This window comes from Oncorhynchus mykiss, chromosome 24, assembly GCF_057628025.1.
Source record: "Oncorhynchus mykiss isolate SJ-2025 chromosome 24, ASM5762802v1, whole genome shotgun sequence".
Taxonomy (NCBI): Eukaryota; Metazoa; Chordata; class Actinopteri; order Salmoniformes; family Salmonidae; genus Oncorhynchus; species Oncorhynchus mykiss.
In genome coordinates this window covers 30,345,001-30,366,163 of record NC_143045.1, presented here as the reverse complement: position 1 = coordinate 30,366,163, position 21,163 = coordinate 30,345,001, and the positions used below count along the sequence as shown (strand labels likewise).

The following is a 21,163-nucleotide window of genomic DNA, read 5'->3' as shown; positions in this document are numbered from 1 at the left end:
CACCTCTACGCAGACGACACCATTCTGAATACATCAACGATGTCGCTCTCACTGTGGGTGATTCCCTGATCCACCTCTACGCAGACGACACCATTCTGAATACATCAACGATGTCGCTCTCACTGTGGGTGATTCCCTGATCCACCTCTACGCAGACGACACCATTCTGTATACATCAACGATGTCGCTGTCACTGTGGGTGATTCCCTGATCCACCTCTACGCAGACGACACCATTCTGTATACATCTACGATGTCGCTCTCACTGTGGGTGATTCCCTGATCCACCTCTACGCAGACGACACCATTCTGTATACATCAACGATGTCGCTCTCACTGCGGGTGATTCCCTGATCCACCTCTACGCAGACGACACCATTCTGTATACATCAACGATGTCGCTCTCACTGTGGGTGATTCCCTGATCCACCTCTACGCAGACGACACCATTCTGTATACATCAATGATGTCTCTCTCACTGTGGGTGATTCCCTGATCCACCTCTACGCAGACGACACCATTCTGTATACATCAACGATGTCGCTCTCACTGCGGGTGATTCCCTGATCCACCTCTACGCAGACGACACCATTCTGAATACATCTACGATGTCGCTCTCACTGCGGGTGATTCCCTGATCCACCTCTACGCAGACGACACCATTCTGTATACATCAACGATGTCGCTCTCACTGCGGGTGATTCCCTGATCCACCTCTACGCAGACGACACCATTCTGTATACATCAACGATGTCGCTCTCACTGCGGGTGATTCCCTGATCCACCTCTACGCAGACGACACCATTCTGCATACATCAACAATGTCGCTCTCACTGTGGGTGATTCCCTGATCCACCTCTACGCAGACGACACCATTCTGAATGCATCAACGATGTCGCTCTCACTGTGGGTGATTCCCTGATCCACCTCTACGCAGACGACACCATTCTGCATACATCAACAATGTCGCTCTCACTGTGGGTGATTCCCTGATCCACCTCTACGCAGACGACACCATTCTGAATGCATCAACGATGTCTCTCTCACTGTGGGTGATTCCCTGATCCACCTCTACGCAGACGACACCATTCTGAATACATCAACGATGTCGCTCTCACTGCGGGTGATTCCCTGATCCACCTCTACGCAGACGACACCATTCTGAATACATCAACGATGTCGCTCTCACTGTGGGTGATTCCCTGATCCACCTCTACGCAGACGACACCATTCTGAATGCATCAACGATGTCGCTCTCACTGTGGGTGATTCCCTGATCCACCTCTACGCAGACGACACCATTCTGAATACATCAACGATGTCGCTCTCACTGTGGGTGATTCTCTGATCCACCTCTACGCAGACGACACCATTCTGTATACTTCTGGCCCTTCTTTGGACACTGTGTTAACTAACCTCCAGACGAGCTTCAATGCCATACAATACTCCTTCCGTTTCCTCCAACTGCTCTTAAGAGCTAGTAAAACCAAATGCATGCTTTTCACCCGGTCGCTGCCTGCACCCGCCCGCCAGACTAGCATCACTACTCTGGACGGTTCTGACCTAGAATACGTGGACAACTAAAAATACCTAGGTGTCTGGCTAGACTGTCAACTCTCCTTCCAGACTCATATTAAACATCTCCAATCCAAAATCAAATCTAGAATCGGCTTCTATTTCGCAACAAATTCTCCTTCACTCACGCTGCCAAACTTACCCTAGTAAAACTGACAATCCTACCGATCCTCGACTTCGGCGATGTCATCTACAAAATAGCTTCCAATACTCTACTCAGTGCCATTAGATTAACACTGCATCTCTACTTGCACATCATCATCTGCTCATCTATCACTGCAGTGTTAATCTGCTAAATTGTAATTACTTTGCTACTATGGCCTATTTATTGCCTTACCTCCTCATGCCATTTGCACACACTGTATATAGACTTTATTCTTTTTCTATTGTGTTATTAACTGTATGCTAGTTTATTCCATGTGTAACTGTGCTGTTTGTGTCGCACTGCTTTGCTTTATCTTGGCCAGGTCGCAGTTGTAAATGAGAACTTGTTCTCAACTAGCTTACCTGGTTAAATAAAGGTGAAATAAAATAAATAAATAAAAGACTAAGATTCTGATCTCCACATTCCCTAAATACAGTACATTCATAAATACACACACAGGCTGTATTCCTCAGAGCTTCCTATCCCGAGTTTCCTATCCAGAGCTTCCGATGCAGAGCTTCCGATTCCGAGCTCCCTATCCAGAGCTTCCTATGCAGAGCTCCCTATCCAGAGCTCCCTATGCAGAGCTCCTATCCAAAGCTTCCTATTCAGAGCTTCCTATAAAGAGCTCCTATCCAGAGCTTCCTATGCAGAGCTCCTATACAGAGCTCCCTATCCAGAGCTCCTATCCAGAGCTTCCAATGCAGAGCTTCCTATGCATAGCTTCCTATCCAGAGCTTCCTATGCTGAGCTCGCTATCCAGAGCTTCCTATCCAGAGCTTCCTATCCAGAGCTTCCTATGCAGAGCTCTTGTCCAGAGCTTCCTATACAAAGCTCCTTATCCAGAGCTTCATATTCAGAGATTCTTATTCAGAGCTTCCTATCTAAAGCTTCCTATGCAGAGCTCCTATCCAGAGCTTCCTAGCCAGAGCTCCCTATCCAGAGCTTCCTATACAGAGCTTCCTATCCACAGCTTCCTATACAGAGCTCCCTTTCTAGAGCTTCCTATGCAGAGCTCCTATCCAGAGCTTCCGAGGCAGAGCTTCCAATTCCGAGCTCCCTATCCAGAGCTTCCTATGCAGAGCTCCCTATCCAGAGCTCCCTATGCAGAGCTCCTATCCAAAGGTTCCTATCCAGAGCTTCCTATAAAGAGCTCCTATCCAGAGCTTCCTATGCAGAGCTCCTATACAGAGCTCCCTATCCAGAGCTCCCTATCCAGAGCTTCCAATGCAGAGCTTCCTATGCATAGCTTCCTATTCAGAGCTTCCTATCCAGAGCTCCCTATCCAGAGCTTCCTATCCAGAGCTTCCTATTCAGAGCTTCCTATGCTGAGCTCCCTATCCAGAGCTTCCTATCCAGAGCTTCCTAACCAGAGCTTCCTATGCAGAGCTCCTGTCCAGAGCTTCCTATACAAAGCTCCTTATCCAGAGCTTCCTATTCAGAGATTCCTATTCAGAGCTTCCTATACAGAGCTCCCTTTCTAGAGCTTCCTATGCAGAGCTCCTATCCAGAGCTTCCTATCCAGAGCTTCCGATACAGAGCTCCCCGTCAGAGCTTCCTATCCAGAGCTTCCTCTCCAGAGCATCCTATGCAGAACTCCTTTCCAGAGCTTCCTATACAGAGCTCCCTATCAAGAGCTTCCTATACAGAGCTCCCTATCCAGAGCTTCCTATACAGAGCTCCCTATCCAGAGCTTCCTATACAGAGCTCTCTATCCAGAGCTTCCTATACAGAGATCGCTATCCAGAGCTTCCTATACAGAGCTCCCTATCCAGAGCTTCCTATACAGAGCTCCCTATCCAGAGCATTCTATACAGAGCTCCCTATCCAGAGCTTCCTATTCAGAGCTTCCAACCCAGCGCATTACCTTGTGTTGTGTTCCTCACTGACTAGATTAAATTGGTAAGAGCATTATAGAGAAACACTATACTCACACATACTAATCCATGAAGCTCGCACATGCAAAACACACACAGCCACGCCCAAACAAACATATTAGTGTCCCGAACTCACATACTCACAACAACCCTCCCCACTCTGAAAGAATCCGTCACACACCCATTTCCATACATGTTTGTTTTACTATCCTTGTGGGGACCCAACAATTGATTCACATGCAAACATTCCTATTTTCCATAACCCGTAACCCCAAACCCGAACCTAACTCCTAACCCTACTTCTAACCATAACCTGAACCTAACTCCTAACCCTACTTCTAACCATAACCTGAACCTAACTCCTAACCATAACCCTAACCTAACTCCTAACCCTACTTCTAACCATAACCTGAACCTAACTCCTAACCCTACTTCTAACCATAACCCGAACCTAACTCCTAACCATAACCCAAACCTAACTCCTAACCATAACCCAAACCTAACTCCTAACCATAACCCTAACCTAACTCCTAACCCTACTTCTAACCATAACCCGAACCTAACTCCTAACCATAACCCAAACCTAACTCCTAACCATAACCCTAACCTAACTCCTAACCCTACTTCTAACCATAACCCGAACCTAACTCCTAACCCTACTTCTAACCATAACCCGAACCTAACTCCTAACCCTACTTCTAACCATAACCCGAACCTAACTCCTAACCTAACTCCTAACCATAACCCTACTTCTAACCATAACCCTAACCTAACACCTAACCTAACTCCTAACCTAACTCCTAACCTAACTCCTAACCATAACACGAACCTAACTCCTAACCCTACTTCTAACCATAACCCGAACCTAACTCCTAACCTAACTCCTAACCATAACCCTAACCTAACTCCTAACCATAACCCTAACCTAACTCCTAACCCTACTTCTAACCATAACCCGAACCTAACTCCTAACCCTACTTCTAACCATAACCCGAACCTAACTCCTAACCCTACTTCTAACCATAACCCGAACCTAACTCCTAACCATAACCCGAACCTAACTCCTAACCATAACCCAAACCTAACTCCTAACCATAACCCAAACCTAACTCCTAACCCTACTTCTAACCATAACCCAAACCTAACTCCTAACCCTACTTCTAACCATAACCCGAACCTAACTCCTAACCCTACTTCTAACCATAACCCGAACCTAACTCCTAACCATAACCTGAACCTAACTCCTAACCATAACCCTAACCTAACTCCTAACCATAACCCTAACCTAACTCCTAACCCTACTTCTAACCATAACCTGAACCTAACTCCTAACCATAACCCAAACCTAACTCCTAACCATAACCCAAACCTAACTCCTAACCCTACTTCTAACCATAACCCAAACCTAACTCCTAACCATAACCCAAACCTAACTCCTAACCCTACTTCTAACCATAACCCGAACCTAACTCCTAACCATAACCCGAACCTAACTCCTAACCCTACTTCTGACCATAACCCGAACCTAACTCCTAACCATAACCCGAACTTAACTCCTAACCATAACCCGAACCTAACTCCTAACCCTACTTCTAACCATAACCTGAACCTAACTCCTAACCCTACTTCTAACCATAACCCAAACCTAACTTCTAACCATAACCTGAACCTAACTCCTAACCCTACTTCTAACCATAACCCGAACCTAACTTCTAACCATAACCCTAACCCTACTTCTAACCATAACCTGAACCTAACTCCTAACTCCTAACCATAACCCAAACCTAACTCCTAACCATAACCCAAACCTAACTCCTAACCATAACCTGAACCTAACTCCTAACCCTACTTCTAACCATAACCCGAACCTAACTTCTAACCATAACCCGAACCTAACTCCTAACCCTACTTCTAACCATAACCCGAACCTAACTCCTAACCCTACTTCTAACCATAACCCGAACCTAACTCCTAACCATAACCCGAACCTAACTCCTAACCATAACCCTAACCTAACTCCTAACCATAACCCGAACCTAACTCCTAACCCTACTTCTAACCATAACCCGAACCTAACTCCTAACCCTACTTCTAACCATAACCTGAACCTAACTCCTAACCATAACCCTAACCTAACTTCTAACCATAACCCTAACCTAACTCCTAACCCTACTCCTAACCATAACCCGAACCTAACTCCTAACCCTACTTCTAACCATAACCTGAACCTAACTCCTAACCATAACCCTAACCTAACTCCTAACCATAACCCTAACCTAACTCCTAACCCTACTCCTAACCATAACCTGAACCTAACTCCTAACCCTACTTCTAACAATAACCTGAACCTAACTCCTAACCATAACCCTAATTGTAACCCTAAAATAGCCTTTTTCCTTTTGAGGACCAGCAAAATGGCCGCAATTTTCCTTGTTTTATTATCCTTGTAAGGCCTTCTGGTCCCTAAAAAAAAACACACACACACACACACACACACACACACACACGCACACACATGCACACACACACACCCCTTCCTCTCCACAGAACGCCCACCTGTGCTCCAAAGTAGATAGACCCATCTGCCCCTAGTGGTTGGAAGCTTGGCGGTCCTCTCCTCCTCTCCACATAGCTGTCGTCCAGAGACAGACTGGTGAAGTTACGGTTGAGCTCCAGAGTCACCGTGTGCCAGTTCCCATCGTTGATGGGCCTCCCAGAAATACCCAGCACACCAGGGCTGTTCCCACAGTCCAGCTGGAACCAGAGCTTACCCTCCTCCAGCTGTCAATCACAACAAGAAAGGCAGGGTTTAGACACAGATGAGAGGGGATGAAGGGGTTTAGCCTCAGGAAATAACATGGGTGGATCATGCTGTGGGTAACCAGACTATCCATGCTTCTTTACAGTGTGTATAACACAGTATTCTGAGCACATGTCTGTCTGTTATGTTAGTACAGGGATTAGCATGTGTGTACCTTAAACAGGGGTCAGCAAGGGTACATGTGTGTGTGTGTACCTTCAGTATAATGCAGGGGTCAGTGTGTGTGTGTGGGTACCTTCAGTATAGTGCAGGGGTCAGTGTGTGTGTGTGGGTACCTTCAGTATAGTGCAGGGGTCAAAGTGTGTGTGTGGGTACCTTCAGTATAGTGCAGGGGTCAGAATGTGTGTGTGGGTACCTTCAGTATAGTGCAGGGGTCAGTGTGTGTGTGTGGGTACCTTCAGTATAGTGCAGGGGTCAGAATGTGTGTGTGGGTATCTTCAGTATAGTGCAGGGGTCAGTGTGTGTGTGTGTGGGTACCTTCAGTAAAGTGCAGGGGTCAGAGTGTGTGTGGGTACCTTCAGAATAGTGCAGGGGTCAGTGTGTGTGTGGGTACCTTCAGTAAAGTGCAGGGGTCAGAGTGTGTGTGTGGGTACCTTCAGTATAGTGCAGGGGTCAGAGTGTGTGTGTGGGTACCTTCAGTATAGTGCAGGGGTCAGTGTGTGTGTGTGTGTGTGTGTACCTTCAGTATAGTGCAGGGGTCAGTGTGTGAGTGTGTGTAGCTTCAGTATAGTGCAGGGGTCAGTGTGTGTGTGTGTGTGTGTGTGTGGACCTTCAGCATAGTGCAGGGGTCAGTGTGTGTGTGTGGGTATCTTCAGTATAGTGCAGGGGTCAGTGTGTGTGTGTGTGTGGGTACCTTCAGTAAAGTGCAGGGGTCAGAGTGTGTGTGGGTATCTTCAAAATAGTGCAGGGGTCAGTGTGTGTGTGGGTACCTTCAGTAAAGTGCAGGGGTCAGAGTGTGTGTGGGTACCTTCAGTATAGTGCAGGGGTCAGAGTGTGTGTGTGGGTACCTTCAGTATAGTGCAGGGGTCAGTGTGTGTGTGTGTACCTTCAGTTTAGTGCAGGGGTCAGTGTGTGTGTGTGTGTGTGTGTGTACCTTCAGTACAGTGCAGGGGTCAGTGTGTGAGTGTGTGTACCTTCAGTATAGTGCAGGGGTCAGTGTGTGTGTGTGTGTGTGTGTACCTTCAGTATAGTGCAGGGGTCAGAGTGTGTGTGTGGGTACCGTCAGTATAGTGCAGGGGTCAGAGTGTGTGTGTGTACCTTCAGTATAGTGCAGGGGTCAGTGTGTGTGTGTGGGTACCTTCAGTATAGTGCAGGGGTCAGAGTGTGCGTGGGTACCTTCAGTATAGTGCAGGGGTCAGAGTGTGTGTGGGTACCTTCAGTATAGTGCAGGGGTCAGAGTGAGTGTGTGGGTACCTTCAGTATAGTGCAGGGGTCAGTGTGTCTGTATTTACCTTCAGTATAGTGCAGGGGCCAGAGTGTGTGTGGGTACCTTCAGTACAGTGCAGGGGTCAGTGTGTGTGTGTGTGTGTGTGTGGGTACCATCAGTATAGTGCAGGGGTCAGTGTATGTGTGTGGGTACCTTCAGTATAGTGCAGGGGTCAAAGTGTGTGTGTGGGTACCTTCAGTATAGTGCAGGGGTCAGAGTGTGTGGGGGTATCTTCAGTATAGTGCAGGGGTCAGTGTGTGTGTGTGTGTGTGTGTGTGGGTATCTTCAGTAAAGTGCAGGGGTCAGAGTGTGTGTGGGTACCTTCAGTATAGTGCAGGGGTCAGTGTGTGTGTGTGTGGGTACCTTCAGTAAAGTGCAGGGGTCAGAGTGTGTGTGGGTACCTTCAGTAAAGTGCAGGGGTCAGAGTGTGTGTGGGTACCTTCAGTATAGTGCAGGGGTCAGAGTGTGTGTGTGGGTACCTTCAGTATAGTGCAGGGGTCAGTATGTGTGTGGGTACCTTCAGTAAAGTGCAGGGGTCAGTGTGTGTGTGGGTACCTTCAGTAAAGTGCAGGGGTCAGAGTGTGTGTGGGTACCTTCAGTATAGTGCAGGGGTCAGTGTGTGTGTGTGGGTACCTTCAGTATAGTGCAGGGGTCAGTGTGTGTGTGGGTACCTTCAGCATAGTGCAGGGGTCAGTGTGTGTGTGTGGGTACCTTCAGTATAGTGCAGGGGTCAGAGTGTGTGTGTGGGTACCTTCAGTATAGTGCAGGGGTCAGTGTGTGTGTGGTTACCTTCAGTATAGTGCAGGGGTCAGAGTGTGTGTGTGGGTACCTTCAGTATAGTGCAGGGGTCAGAGTGTGTGTGTGGGTACCTTCAGTATAGTGCAGGGGTCAGAGTGTGTGTGTGGGTACCTTCAGTATAGTGCAGGGGTCAGAGTGTGTGTGTGGGTACCTTCAGTATAGTGCAGGGGTCAGAGTGTGTGTACATGATGATTCCTCTGCTCTGTAGAGTTCTGATCCTCAGTCCCAGCTTCATCTCTCCTGTTCTCCCTCCATCAGACACTTTATACTTGATATAGCTGTTCCCTGAGAAACTCAGAGATGTGTGACCTGTACACACACACACACACACACACACACACACACACACACACACACACACACACACACAATTTAATATTTTTTGAATGTTCTATTTGCATCCATAAATGGCATCACATTTACAACGGACCCACACATTCAAAAGACACCTGGACACATAAACCCACATCAACACACCTGCACACTCTCCAAGTTTCCCTGGTGGACACTGGCAGGCATATGGCCCTCTAGTGCCCTCTGTGCCCACACACTGCATGTCTCCTGGACAGGGCTGCTCATCACACAACTCTGAGGCTGGGGGACAGCTACCATCTGATGGAGAGAGAGAGAGAGAGAGAGAGAGAGAGAGAGAGAGAGAGGGGGGGGGGGGGAGAGAGAGAGAGAGGGGGGGGGAGAGAGAGAGAGAGGGAGAGGGAGAGAGAGAGAGAGGGGGAGGGAGGGAGGGAGGGAGGGAGGGAGGGAGAGAGAGAGAGAGAGAGAGAGAGAGAAAGAAAGAAAGAAAGAAAGAAGGAAAGAGAGAGAGAGAGAGAGGATGGGAAGAGAGAGATGTGAGGGGTGAAACAAATGAGAGAAAGGAAGTGTGGGGGGAATGGGGAGGTAGAGAGAGAGACAGGAGGGAAGGAAAAGACAGGAAAGGAAACGAGAAGCGTGAACCGAGAGAATGGGAGAAAAGAAAGGTTGAATGAAGAGAGTGAGAGAGGACAAGTTAATTTAGGGTCATTCAGAGTAGAGGCATACAAATCCTCTGCCAAGTGTCCCCATGAGACCTGCTAATTACATTAGCCACAACATGCTAATTAAATCTACTGTGGGGTCTGTCTAATCCCAGGGGTCAGATACACACTCAAAATGTCCCAAGTGGATTATGACCATCAACTTGTTATCATTATAGTATTTATACAATCAGACAGAGCGGTTGCTACAGTGCAGATCATGCAGATGTCAACCATGTCTAATGTACAGCTCTCTGAAGGACACTTAGCGACACTTTTGTTTGTGTGTATATTTTTGTGCTAGAGTGCATCATCATGCAAATACATTGATACGATACATGACTGTATATCTGTGTGTGTGTGCGTGTGCGTGTGCGTGTGTGTGTGTGTGTGTGTGTGAGTGTCCTCACCAGTGCAGGTGCAGCGGGTGGTCCTGTGGAAGCGTGGTGACACAAAGCTAACCCTCGGTGTGCTGTAGGTGATGAGAGCGTGAGAGTCCAACACAATGCTCTGCTCACATTGGGCCCCGCGACACTCTAGCCCAGAACAGTTCTTATCCAAGATGGCCGACACCCTCAGCACTTCCTCCAGCTGCCTCCGGGAGGCGCTCAGCTTCTGAGTCAGGTACGCTGCCTTGTAGAAACCTCCCCCAGCCGTCTCCACGGCAACCAGCAGATCCAGCTGGCTGGTCCCGCCCACGGGCTGCAAACTGAGCACGTGCAGCGCGTCCTGCTTCTGCGTCGCCGCGGCAACCTTCAGAACTTTCACCACGTTTTTCAGATGTGTGGCCACAAAGTCGTGGGGTTGCACACTCTCGAAACGCACTGTCACCGCCTCGCGCAGCATCTCTGGTGATGCCTGCTCCACGTGCACGCTCACAGCCACGGGCACGGCAAAGCGTCCGTCACTCACGCTGGCGTTGAGGGAGTAGCGACCGGCATCCAGGCCGCCCAGGGCTATGATCTTACCGTCTCTTGGACTGATCTTGAAGAGGGAGCGTTGAGACGGAGGTGCGTGGCCGAAGGTCAGGACATCATAGGGGTCTGCGTCAGTGGCGTGCAGCTGGCCGATGACTCCTCCAGGAAACTCGTCCTCCATGGTGATGATGTGGACCTCCAGGGGTAGCGCTACGGGCCGGTGAAGGCTCTCCTCAATCACACGCACCGTCAGGGTAGAAGAGGAGGACAGACGGGGCTTACCTGAGTCCCTTACCTGGAGATAGGGGAGAAGCAAAGGCTTAACACAAAGACAAAAAACATCAATCACAATGTAATCCCATGTGTGATTTAGTAACACTGACCTTCCACAAGCTAGCTGGTAATAAGACCTGTCGCTAACACTAACAGGGTTGACCAGCTGGTTGTAAGACCTGGTGTTAACAGTAACAGGGTTGACCAGCTGGTTATAAGACATGGTGTTAACACTAACAGGGTTGACCAGCTGGTTATAAGACCTGGTGTTAACAGTAACAGGGTTGACCAGCTGGTTATAAGACATGGTGCTAACAGTAACAGGGTTGACCAGCTGGTTATAAGACATGGTGTTAACACTAACAGAGTTGTCCAGCTGGTTGTAAGACCTGCCGCTAACACTAACAGGGTTGACCAGCTGGTTATAAGACCTGCCGCTAACACTAACAGGGTTGACCAGCTGGTTATAAGACATGGTGTTAACACTAACAGGGTTGACCAGCTGGTTATAAGACATGGTGTTAACACTAACAGGGTTGACCAGCTGGTTATAAGACATGGTGTTAACACTAACAGGGTTGACCAGCTGGTTATAAGACATGGTGTTAACACTAACAGGGTTGACCAGCTGGTTATAAGACATGGTGTTAACACTAACAGGGTTGACCAGCTGGTTATAAGACATGGTGTTAACAGTAACAGGGTTGACCAGCTGGTTATAAGACATGGTGTTAACACTAACAGGGTTGACCAGCTGGTTATAAGACATGGTGTTAACACTAACAGGGTTGACCAGCTGGTTATAAGACATGGTGTTAACACTAACAGGGTTGACCAGCTGGTTATAAGACATGGTGTTAACACTAACAGGGTTGACCAGCTGGTTATAAGACATGGTGTTAACACTAACAGGGTTGACCAGCTGGTTATAAGACATGGTGTTAACACTAACAGGGTTGACCAGTTGGTTATAAGACATGGTGTTAACACTAACAGGGTTGACCAGCTGGTTATAAGACATGGTGCTAACAGTAACATGGTTGACCAGCTGGTTATAAGACATGGTGTTAACACCAACAGGGTTGACCAGCTGGTTATAAGACATGGTGTTAACACTAACAGGGTTGACCAGCTGGTTATAAGACATGGTGTTAACACTAACAGGGTTGACCAGATGGTTATAAGACATGGTGTTAACAGTAACAGGGTTGACCCGCTGGTTATAAGACATGGTGTTAACACTAACAGGGTTGACCAGCTGGTTATAAGACATGGTGCTAACAGTAACATGGTTGACCAGCTGGTTATAAGACCTGGTGTTAACACTAACAGGGTTGACCAGCTGGTTATAAGACATGGTGCTAACAGTAACATGGTTGACCAGCTGGTTATAAGACATGGTGTTAACACTAACAGGGTTGACCAGCTGGTTATAAGACATGGTGTTAACACTAACAGGGTTGACCCGCTGGTTATAAGACATGGTGTTAACACTAACAGGGTTGACCAGCTGGTTATAAGACATGGTGTTAACACTAACAGGGTTGACCAGCTGGTTATAAGACATGGTGTTAACAGTAACAGGGTTGACCAGCTGGTTATAAGACATGGTTCCAACAGTAACATGGTTGACCAGCTGGTTATAAGACATGGTTCCAACAGTAACATGGTTGACCAGCTGGTTATAAGACATGGTGTTAACAGTAACAGGGTTGACCAGCTGGTTATAAGACATGGTTCCAACAGTAACATGGTTGACCAGCTGGTTATAAGACATGGTGTTAACAGTAACAGGGTTGACCAGCTGGTTATAAGACATGGTTCCAACAGTAACATGGTTGATCAGCTGGTTAGAAGACATGGTGCTAACAGTAACATGGTTGACCAGCTGGTTATAAGACATGGTTCCAACAGTAACATGGTTGACCAGCTGGTTATAAGACATGGTGTTAACACTAACAGGGTTGACCAGCTGGTTATAAGACATGGTGTTAACACTAACAGGGTTGACCAGCTGGTTATAAGACATGGTGCTAACAGTAACAGGGTAGACCAGCTGGTTATAAGACATGGTGTTAACACTAACAGGGTTGACCAGCTGGTTATAAGACATGGTGTTAACACTAACAGGGTTGACCAGCTGGTTATAAGACATGGTGTTAACACTAACAGGGTTGACCAGCTGGTTATAAGACATGGTGTTAACACTAACAGGGTTGACCAGCTGGTTATAAGACATGGTGTTAACACTAACAGGGTTGACCAGCTGGTTATAAGACATGGTGTTAACACTAACAGGGTTGACCAGTTGGTTATAAGACATGGTGTTAACACTAACAGGGTTGACCAGCTGGTTATAAGACATGGTGCTAACAGTAACATGGTTGACCAGCTGGTTATAAGACATGGTGTTAACACCAACAGGGTTGACCAGCTGGTTATAAGACATGGTGTTAACACTAACAGGGTTGACCAGCTGGTTATAAGACATGGTGTTAACACTAACAGGGTTGACCAGATGGTTATAAGACATGGTGTTAACAGTAACAGGGTTGACCCGCTGGTTATAAGACATGGTGTTAACACTAACAGGGTTGACCAGCTGGTTATAAGACATGGTGCTAACAGTAACATGGTTGACCAGCTGGTTATAAGACCTGGTGTTAACACTAACAGGGTTGACCAGCTGGTTATAAGACATGGTGCTAACAGTAACATGGTTGACCAGCTGGTTATAAGACATGGTGTTAACACTAACAGGGTTGACCAGCTGGTTATAAGACATGGTGTTAACACTAACAGGGTTGACCCGCTGGTTATAAGACATGGTGTTAACACTAACAGGGTTGACCAGCTGGTTATAAGACATGGTGTTAACACTAACAGGGTTGACCAGCTGGTTATAAGACATGGTGTTAACAGTAACAGGGTTGACCAGCTGGTTATAAGACATGGTTCCAACAGTAACATGGTTGACCAGCTGGTTATAAGACATGGTTCCAACAGTAACATGGTTGACCAGCTGGTTTTAAGACATGGTGTTAACAGTAACAGGGTTGACCAGCTGGTTATAAGACATGGTTCCAACAGTAACATGGTTGACCAGCTGGTTATAAGACATGGTGTTAACAGTAACAGGGTTGACCAGCTGGTTATAAGACATGGTTCCAACAGTAACATGGTTGATCAGCTGGTTAGAAGACATGGTGCTAACAGTAACATGGTTGACCAGCTGGTTATAAGACATGGTTCCAACAGTAACATGGTTGACCAGCTGGTTATAAGACATGGTGTTAACACTAACAGGGTTGACCAGCTGGTTATAAGACATGGTGTTAACACTAACAGGGTTGACCAGCTGGTTATAAGACATGGTGCTAACAGTAACAGGGTAGACCAGCTGGTTATAAGACATGGTGTTAACACTAACAGGGTTGACCAGCTGGTTATAAGACATGGTGTTAACACTAACAGGGTTGACCAGCTGGTTATAAGACATGGTGTTAACACTAACAGGGTTGACCCGCTGGTTATAAGACATGGTGTTAACACTAACAGGGTTGACCAGCTGGTTATAAGACATGGTGTTAACACTAACAGGGTTGACCCGCTGGTTATAAGACATGGTGTTAACACTAACAGGGTTGACCCGCTGGTTATAAGACATGGTGTTAACACTAACAGGGTTGACCAGCTGGTTATAAGACATGGTGTTAACACTAACAGGGTTGACCAGCTGGTTATAAGACATGGTTCCAACAGTAACATGGTTGACCAGCTGGTTATAAGACATGGTGTTAACAGTAACAGGGTTGACCAGCTGGTTATAAGACATGGTTCCAACAGTAACATGGTTGACCAGCTGGTTATAAGACATGGTGCTAACAGTAACATGGTTGACCAGCTGGTTATAAGACATGGTTCCAACAGTAACATGGTTGACCAGCTGGTTATAAGACATGGTGTTAACACTAACAGGGTTGACCAGCTGGTTATAAGACATGGTGTTAACACTAACAGGGTTGACCAGCTGGTTATAAGACATGGTGCTAACAGTAACAGGGTAGACCAGCTGTTTATAAGACATGGTGTTAACAGTAACAGGGTTGACCAGCTGGTTATAAGACATGGTGTTAACACTAACAGGGTTGACCAGCTGGTTATAAGACATGGTGTTAACACTAACAGGGTTGACCAGCTGGTTATAAGACATGGTGCTAACAGTAACAGGGTTGACCAGCTGGTTATAAAACATGGTTCCAACAGTAACAGGGTTGACCAGCTGGTTATAAGACATGGTGTTAACACTAACAGGGTTGACCAGCTGGTTATAAGACATGGTGTTAACACTAACAGGGTTGACCAGCTGGTTATAAGACATGGTGTTAACACTAACAGGGTTGACCAGCTGGCTATAAGACATGGTGCTAACACTAACAGGGTTGACCAGCTGGTTATAAGACATGGTGTTAACACTAACAGGGTTGACCAGCTGGTTATAAGACATGGTGTTAACAGTAACAGGGTTGACCAGCTGGTTATAAAACATGGTTCCAACAGTAACAGGGTTGACCACCTGGTTATAAGACATGGTGTTAACACTAACAGGGTTGACCAGCTGGTTATAAGACATGGTGTTAACACTAACAGGGTTGACCAGCTGGTTATAAGACATGGTGTTAACACTAACAGGGTTGACCAGCTGGTTATAAGACATGGTGCTAACAGTAACATGGTTGACCAGCTGGTTATAAGACATGGTGTTAACACTAACAGGGTTGACCAGCTGGTTATAAGACATGGTGTTAACACTAACAGGGTTGACCAGCTGGTTATAAGACATGGTGTTAACACTAACAGGGTTGACCAGCTGGTTATAAGACATGGTGTTAACACTAACAGGGTTGACCAGCTGGTTATAAGACATGGTGTTAACACCAACATGGTTGACCAGATGGTTATAAGACATGGTGTTACCAGTAACAGGGTTGACCCGCTGGTTATAAGACATGGTGTTAACACTAACAGGGTTGACCAGCTGGTTATAAGACATGGTGCTAACAGTAACATGGTTGACCAGCTGGTTATAAGACCTGGTGTTAACACTAACAGGGTTGACCAGCTGGTTATAAGACATGGTGCTAACAGTAACATGGTTGACCAGCTGGTTATAAGACATGATGTTAACACTAACAGGGTTGACCAGCTGGTTATAAGACATGGTGTTAACACTAACAGGGTTGACCCGCTGGTTATAAGACATGGTGTTAACACTAACAGGGTTGACCAGCTGGTTATAAGACATGGTGTTAACACTAACAGGGTTGACCAGCTGGTTATAAGACATGGTGTTAACAGTAACAGGGTTGACCAGCTGGTTATAAGACATGGTTCCAAAAGTAACATGGTTGACCAGCTGGTTATAAGACATGGTTCCAACAGTAACATGGTTGACCAGCTGGTTATAAGACATGGTGTTAACAGTAACAGGGTTGACCAGCTGGTTATAAGACATGGTTCCAACAGTAACATGGTTGACCAGCTGGTTATAAGACATGGTGTTAACAGTAACAGGGTTGACCAGCTGGTTATAAGACATGGTTCCAACAGTAACATGGTTGACCAGCTGGTTATAAGACATGGTGCTAACAGTAACATGGTTGACCAGCTGGTTATAAGACATGGTTCCAACAGTAACATGGTTGACCAGCTGGTTATAAGACATGGTGTTAACACTAACAGGGTTGACCAGCTGGTTATAAGACATGGTGTTAACACTAACAGGGTTGACCAGCTGGTTATAAGACATGGTGCTAACAGTAACAGGGTAGACCAGCTGTTTATAAGACATGGTGTTAACAGTAACAGGGTTGACCAGCTGGTTATAAGACATGGTGTTAACACTAACAGGGTTGACCAGCTGGTTATAAGACATGGTTCCAACAGTAACATGGTTGACCAGCTGGTTATAAGACATGGTGCTAACAGTAACATGGTTGACCAGCTGGTTATAAGACATGGTTCCAACAGTAACATGGTTGACCAGCTGGTTATAAGACATGGTGTTAACACTAACAGGGTTGACCAGCTGGTTATAAGACATGGTGTTAACACTAACAGGGTTGACCAGCTGGTTATAAGACATGGTGCTAACAGTAACAGGGTAGACCAGCTGTTTATAAGACATGGTGTTAACAGTAACAGGGTTGACCAGCTGGTTATAAGACATGGTGTTAACACTAACAGGGTTGACCAGCTGGTTATAAGACATGGTGTTAACACTAACAGGGTTGACCAGCTGGTTATAAGACATGGTGTTAACAGTAACAGGGTTGACCAGCTGGTTATAAAACATGGTTCCAACAGTAACAGGGTTGACCAGCTGGTTATAAGACATGGTGTTAACACTAAAAGGGTTGACCAGCTGGTTATAAGACATGGTGTTAACACTAACAGGGTTGACCAGCTGGTTATAAGACATGGTGTTAACACTAACAGGGTTGACCAGCTGGTTATAAGACATGGTGCTAACACTAACAGGGTTGACCAGCTGGTTATAAGACATGGTGTTAACACTAACAGGGTTGACCAGCTGGTTATAAGACATGGTGTTAACAGTAACAGGGTTGACCAGCTGGTTATAAGACATGGTGCTAACAGTAACAGGGTTGACCAGCTGGTTATAAGACATGGTGTTAACACTAACAGGGTTGACCAGCTGGTTATAAGACATGGTGTTAACACTAACAGGGTTGACCAGCTGGTTATAAGACATGGTGTTAACACTAACAGGGTTGACCAGCTGGTTATAAGACATGGTGTTAACACTAACAGGGTTGACCAGCTGGTTATAAGACATGGTGTTAACACTAACAGGGTTGACCAGCTGGTTATAAGACATGGTGTTAACACTAACAGGGTTGACCAGCTGGTTATAAGACATGGTGCTAACACTAACAGGGTTGACCAGCTGGTTATAAGACATGGTGTTAACAGTAACAGGGTTGACCAGCTGGTTATAAGACATTGTGTTAACACTAACAGGGTTGACCAGCTGGTTATAAGACATGGTGTTAACACTAACAGGGTTGACCAGCTGGTTATAAGACATGGTGTTAACACTAACAGGGTTGACCAGCTGGTTATAAGACATGGTGTTAACACTAACAGGGTTGACCAGCTGGTTATAAGACATGGTGTTAACACTAACATGGTTGACCAGCTGGTTATAAAGACATGGTGTTAACACTAACAGGGTTGACCAGCTGGTTATAAGACATGGTGTTAACACTAACAGGGTTGACCAGCTGGTTATAAGACATGGTGTTAACAGTAACAGGGTTGACCAGCTGGTTATAAGACATGGTGTTAACACTAACAGGGTTGACCCGCTGGTTATAAGACATGGTGTTAACAGTAACAGGGTTGACCAGCTGGTTATAAGACATGGTGTTAACACTAACAGGGTTGACCAGCTGGTTATAAGACATGGTGTTAACACTAACAGGGTTGACCAGCTGGTTATAAGACATGGTGTTAACACTAACAGGGTTGACCAGCTGGTTATAAGACATGGTGTTAACACTAACAGGGTTGACCAGCTGGTTATAAGACATGGTGTTAACACTAACAGGGTTGACCAGCTGGTTATAAGACATGGTGTTAACACTAACAGGGTTGACCAGCTGGTTATAAGACATGGTGTTAACACTAACAGGGTTGACCAGCTGGTTATAAGACATGGTGTTAACAGTAACAGGGTTGACCAGCTGGTTATAAGACATGGTTCCAACAGTAACAGGGTTGACCAGCTGGTTATAAGACATGGTTCCAACAGTAACAGGGTTGACCAGCTGGTTATAAGACATGGTGTTAACAGTAACAGTGTTGACCAGCTGGTTATAAGACATGGTGTTAACACTAACAGGGTTGACCAGCTGGTTATAAGACATGGTGTTAACAGTAACAGGGTTGACCAGCTGGTTATAAGACATGGTTCCAACAGTAACAGGGTTGACCAGCTTGTTATAAGACATGGTGTTAACAGTAACAGTAGAGATGATGTAAAATGGTCTTCTTACCTGGACCTGGATGACATACTCTGTGGCTAAGTCCCTCCTAAACACCTGATTGGCTAGCAGAGTTCCATCCCACTCCAGTGTAAACTCTCCACCCTCATTCCCTGATAAGATGCGGAACTCAAAGGGCGGGCCGTTATGGGAGGAGTCCTGGTCTATGACAGAGAGCTGCAGAATGCTGGTGCCGATGGGCTTGTTCTCCTGTGATTAGAGAGTACGAGAAGGGAAATTACATTAGATGCAAGACGGAGTGTGTGTGTGTGTGTGCTTCTCATGTAAGAAAGGATATGTGTGTGAATATCTATGTCTATGTGGATGTATGTGTGTATGGAGTTCATTGGTCATCAGAGCTGTCAATCATGTGAGTAACAGTACCTGTATGACAGTGGTGAGATTGGCTGGGGTGAAAGTAGGCGGGCTGTCGTTGATGTCTGAGATGTCGATGTTGACCATCACCGTTGACGACATGGGCGGAACACCACTGTCCAGAGCCCTGACCGCCAGAGAGTAACCAGACACCTACAGAAGAAAAAAACATGCCAGTTTCCCTTGAAACTTCACGTCGAGAAACTTTTTAATCATTTCATGCCTGATAATGATAATAGGATAGAGAAAATCAAACGCAGCAATTTCCATGCAAATCAAATTCATCACACATTAACCAATGATGACAAGTTCCTAATCAAATATCTTCCTGGATACGCATCCTTATAATGTGGTACTCCCTTGAATATCAGCACACTAAACGAGGACCTAAGGGCGCTGATTAAGTGTGTTGTGATTGGTTGTGGGCGCATCCTTTGATCCTCTGAAACACACTACTGTGACTGACACATTCCTGGCGTGTCCTACCAAGCATGCACCCTGGGTTTCTGTCTCTGTCTCTCAGATTTACTCTACACTCTAAGAAAAAATGGTTTCAAAATGGTTCTTCGGCTGTCCCCAAATGAGCAACCTTTTTGGTTCCAGGTAAAACACTTTTGGGTTCCATGTAGAACCCTCTGTGGAAAGGGTTTTACATGAAACCCAAAAAGGTTCTACCTGGAACCAAAAAGGGTTCTTTAAAGGGTTATTTTTAGGGGACAGCCGAAGAACCCCTTTAGTATCCAGATAGCACCTTTTTTTCTAAGAGTGTACCTGAGGGAACACAGTCTATCTCAGGTAGACAGGATGTTTACTAGCTTAGGGAGTGAACACACACACACAAACACACATACACGCAGACACACACACTCACTCACACACACACACACACACACACTCACACACACTCACTCACACATACATCTTATTCCCTACCATGTAAGCTGCAGGGTGTTTCTGTGTGATTCCATATTCTGCTCTGTAATAACAGCCTAACTAAACACAGCAGAAAAATGCAATAACTGAAAACAAAAATAACAATGTCTCACTCTGAGAAATGAAAAGATAACGTCTCACTCTGAGAAATGAAAAGATAACGTCTCACTCTGAGAAATGAAAAGATAACGTCTCACTCTGAGAAATGAAAAAATAACGTCTTACTCTGAGAAATGAAAAAATAACGTCTCACTCTGAGAAATGAAAAGATAACGTCTCACTCTGAGAAATGAAAAAATAATGTCTTACTCTGAGAAATGAAAAAATAACGTCTCACGTTGAGAAATGAAAAAGTAACGTCTCACTCTGAGATTAAAAAATAACGTCTCACTGAGAAATGAAAAAATAACGTCTCACGTTGAGAAATGAAAAAGTAACGTCTCACTCTGAGATTAAAAAATAACGTCTCACTGAGAAATGAAAAAATAACGTCTCACTTTGAGAAATGAAAAAATAACGTCTCACTTTGAGAAAAAAATAAAAAAAACGTCTCACTCTGAGAAATGAAAAAAGAAACTCCAATAGACACAGTGCTGATTAGGAGAGAGAGAAAATAACCTGTATGGAAATAGTGGTGGGTGAAGACACACACACACACACACACACACACACGCACTCGGGGCTGCGCTCTTTCTGATAACCCAAACACACTTTCATCAGCTCTTTGATCCCCCACAAGCCCAGGCGTTTTCTTTGGAGCACGATCAGATCACTGTCACTGGCCACACTCATGAATTCTTTATGAGGGGAATCAGAAGACACACTCGGAACACTTCAAGCGCTCCGGAGAACAAGACAAACGAGGGAAGAAAGCAGCCTGGGAAGAGGAGGGATAGGATGTAATGCCTCCACTCTCTAACTAGAGGAAATGAACAATCTCCA

At 45.8% G+C, this 21,163-nt stretch overlaps 1 protein-coding gene across 5 annotated transcripts in view; it reads right to left on the bottom strand.

Annotated features, from left to right (window-relative positions):
* Window positions 1–21,163, bottom strand: part of LOC110503387 (protocadherin Fat 3) — a 332,354-nt gene that overhangs the window by 27,998 nt on the left and 283,193 nt on the right. For all 5 annotated transcript variants that reach the window (XM_090218842.1, XM_090218843.1, XM_090218845.1 and 2 more), the window contains 6 exons: window positions 19,298–19,441; window positions 18,926–19,123; window positions 10,065–10,866; window positions 9,119–9,253; window positions 8,793–8,950; window positions 6,153–6,377 (listed from right to left, as the gene is read on the bottom strand). In XM_090218842.1, the coding sequence (XP_090074968.1) occupies window positions 6,153–6,377; window positions 8,793–8,950; window positions 9,119–9,253; window positions 10,065–10,866; window positions 18,926–19,123; window positions 19,298–19,441 (1,662 nt within the window). The remainder of the gene's footprint in view (window positions 1–6,152; window positions 6,378–8,792; window positions 8,951–9,118; window positions 9,254–10,064; window positions 10,867–18,925; window positions 19,124–19,297; window positions 19,442–21,163) is intronic.